The sequence below is a fragment of the Eptesicus fuscus genome, chromosome 13, assembly GCF_027574615.1.
Source record: "Eptesicus fuscus isolate TK198812 chromosome 13, DD_ASM_mEF_20220401, whole genome shotgun sequence".
In the NCBI taxonomy this organism is placed as follows: domain Eukaryota; kingdom Metazoa; phylum Chordata; class Mammalia; order Chiroptera; family Vespertilionidae; genus Eptesicus; species Eptesicus fuscus.
The window spans coordinates 33,276,924-33,280,131 of NC_072485.1; the positions used below are offsets into that span (position 1 = coordinate 33,276,924).

A 3,208-nucleotide genomic window follows, 5' to 3' on the forward strand; every position below is an offset into this window, starting at 1 on the left:
AAATGCAACAGAAGTTCCAGACGGACAACCTAAATGGTATGACATAGATTCCAACCCATATTTTTTTTTTCGAAGATGCTGAGAGTTTTATACACACAGAGCTCTTTCTCAAGCACCAGCTGGCTTAGTGGGAGCAACTCCTTTCTTCCTTGCCTCCTGCTATCTTCTACTAATAAAACAGGAGCCAAGCCTGGCCTCCATTTACTATACATTAATTACTACTTCTGACAATCAATGCGTAGAAGAAAGAGCACTAAAATTGAGAGTCCTGTGGAAACACCAATTAGAATCTTAGCACCAAGGCTAGAGTTTGAAGAGACACACGTGTCCTTCCCCCAACCTACAGATGAATAAAACAAGGCCAGGAGAGACCACAAGTTTTGTCTAGGGCTTAGAATGGCTCTGGAGTCAGATTAGACTGGATATGGCTTTGACCAACTCACTGAAACTCTCCAAGGCTCAGTTTCTTCTTTTGTTAGATGGCGGTAATAACATGTACTCCACAGGGCTATTGCTCAAAGATTAAATGAGGCCAAGGATGGACATCACAGGGCATTAGCAAGTGCCCAGTAGCTGGAGCTGTTGTGGCCAGGACTGGGAGTGAAACCCAGGTCTTCCGAGGGGCGGTCCCATCCTCACCTCTGGCGGTGGGAACTAGCCAAGAGAAACCCGCCGGGGCGAAGGGAAACTAAAGGGTTAAAGCGATGAGCTTGAGAAAGGCCAGAAAATTAGAAAAGCAGACCACCCCCCCTTCAGCCAGCTCAGTAAGCCCCTCCCTTCCGCCACTGGGGCGGTCGCCGCGCGCTCCCTCCCTGTGTCCCTCCCTTACAAGATCTAATGAGCTCCCCCGGGAGGCCGAGCAGCGAGCCGGCTCGGAGCTAGGAGGCCGCGCCGGGACGGGATCCGGGACCCGGGATCCGGGCCTGGGCAGCCGGCGGGAACCGGGCGGGGGCGCACCGGCCGCGCTGCGGGCCGCCGGGGAGACGAGGCGATGGCGGTGCAGGCGGCGCTCCTCAGCACGCACCCCTTCGTCCCCTTCGGCTTCGGGGGCTCCCCGGACGGGCTGGGGGGCGCCTTCGGAGCCCTGGACAAGGGCTGCTGTTTCGAGGACGATGAGCCCGGGATGCCGGCGGGCGCACTGCTGGCGGGCACCGAGGGCGGGGACGTGCGCGAGGCCACCCGCGACCTGCTCAGCTTCATCGACTCGGCGTCCAGCAACATCAAGCTGGCCCTGGACAAGCCGGGCAAGTCCAAGCGGAAGGTGAACCACCGCAAGTACCTGCAGAAGCAGATCAAGCGCTGCAGCGGCCTGATGGGCGCCGCGCCCCCCGGCCCGCCCTCCCCGGGCGCCGCCGACACTCCGGCCAAGCGGGCGCTCGGCACCCCCAGCGCGCAGACGGCCGCGGTCCCGGCCCACGGCAAGGCGGCCCCCCGGCGGGACGCCTCGCAGGCCGCGGCCGCCAGCCTGCAGAGCCAGAGCCTGGCTGCGCTCTTCGACTCGCTGCGCCACGTACCCGGGGGCGCCGATTCCGCCGGGGGTTCGGGGGCGGCGCCCCCAGCCGGGCTCGTCGGAGCGGGCTCTGGGGGTGCGGGAGGGGATGCGCTCGGCCCTGCGGGGGGTACGGCGGTCCCCGGCGCCCGGAAGGTCCCGCTGCGTGCCCGCAACCTGCCCCCGTCCTTCTTCACCGAGCCGTCCCGGACGAGCGGCGGCGGGTGCGGCCCGTCGGGGTGCGGCGTGAACCTGTGCGACCTGGAGAAGGGCCCCGAGACCCTGGAGTTCTTCGAGCTGCTGGGGCCCGACTACGGTGCCGGCTCCGAGGCGGGCGTCTTGCTCGCCGCGGAGCCTCTGGAGGTGTTCCCCGCCGGCGCCACGGTCCTGCGGGGACCCCCGGAGCTGGAGCCCGGCCTCTTTGAGCCGCCGCCGGCGATGGGGGCAAGCCTACCGTACCCCGAGCCCTGGAGCGCCCCGGCCTGTGCCCCGACCAAGAAGCCGTCCCTGGCGGCCCCCCGCGGCGGCTCGACCTTGACCGAGCCCTTACGCCTCCTGTACCCCGCCGCGGTCAGTTCCCCCGGCGGGGAGGACGGGCCGGGCCCCTTGGCCTCTTTCGGCCCCTTCTTCTCGGACTGCGTCCTGCCCCCGCCGCCGCCGCCGCCGCCCCGCCAGGTGTCCTACGATTTGTGCGCGGGCTACGGGCGCGCCGCTTACTCCGGCCTTTGGAGACCCGACGGGGTTTGGGAAGGGGACCCGGGGGAGGAGGGAGCGCCCCGGGACTGACGCGAGGGACCCCTCCCTCCCGTGAGAGACTGCTGTGGAGACTCCGGGTCTCCCCCAAAACTAAAGGACGATTGGAAAATGCACGTGGAGATGAAACGGGATTAAAAGTTTCAATGAATAAAAGAAACGCGAAAAAGAGACGAAGAGGAGTTGGGCATTGTTTTAATCACAATCTCAAGTATTAAAAAAAAAAAAAAAAAGCCGTTGGCGGGTTCTAACTGGGACAGATGAGCCGAGACACCAAGACAGGGTTTGGGTAATGGAGTGGGCTTGGCAGAAGGGGCAAGAGGTGGCTTCCGTAGCCACCTGTCCCCACTCCAGCTTTCCAGCAAAAGGTCAGTGTATATTAGTGTAATCGCCCCTTCCAAACAGGGCCCGGGTCCTCTCCCTCCCTCTCCTGAGTGCACCGTGGGTTAAAGCCTACACTGAAAAGACTGGAGCGGAGGTTTATAGTTATGGATTCGGGATGGCTTGCCGTGTGGTCTCTTTACCTCGTTAGAGTTATTAAGGGCAAGGAGGCCAGGGGTCCTCCGCTGACCTCCCTTGTGCTGGTCCTTGAGGATGAGTCTCTTCTCTGTCACTCTTCCTCTTAAGCTTTTCTCCTCCCTTTTCCGTCTCTTTATCTTTCCTTTCCACTCAAATCAGTGTCCTTCCTCTCTTTCCTTCTCTGGCTTCTCATTGCTCTTTCTGATGATTTTGTTTCAGCTTTTCTTGCAAACCTCTTATAGAAGAGGCTTAAGTTGGGCAAACCTGGGATCCATTTCTCTTCTTTCCTTCTTCCATTCTTCAACCACTCTGAGAGGGGCATCCCCGGCAAGTTACAAACTCTTTGCATCCAAATGTCCTTATCAGAGAGGGTGAGGGTGGCACTGTCCCTCCACTTCTCACTTCAGTTGGCTGGGTAGCTCAGAGAGGAAATACATAACGTGCCTT

The 3,208-nt window shown here is 61.0% G+C and overlaps 1 protein-coding gene across 1 annotated transcript; it reads left to right on the plus strand.

The window, feature by feature from the left end:
* Positions 1–890: 890 nt before the first annotated feature.
* FAM181B (family with sequence similarity 181 member B) lies at positions 891–2,415 on the plus strand. Its single transcript, XM_028158346.2, has one exon. The coding sequence runs from the start codon at positions 992–994 to the stop codon at positions 2,273–2,275; it is 1,284 nt and encodes a 427-aa protein (XP_028014147.2). The 5' UTR covers positions 891–991; the 3' UTR covers positions 2,276–2,415.
* The last annotated feature ends 793 nt before the right edge of the window (positions 2,416–3,208 follow it).

Excerpts from the sequence above, each read along its gene's own strand:
- FAM181B (XM_028158346.2), top strand. The coding sequence starts at position 992 with ATGGCGGTGCAGGCGGCGCTCCTCAGCACGCACCCCTTCGTCCCCTTC.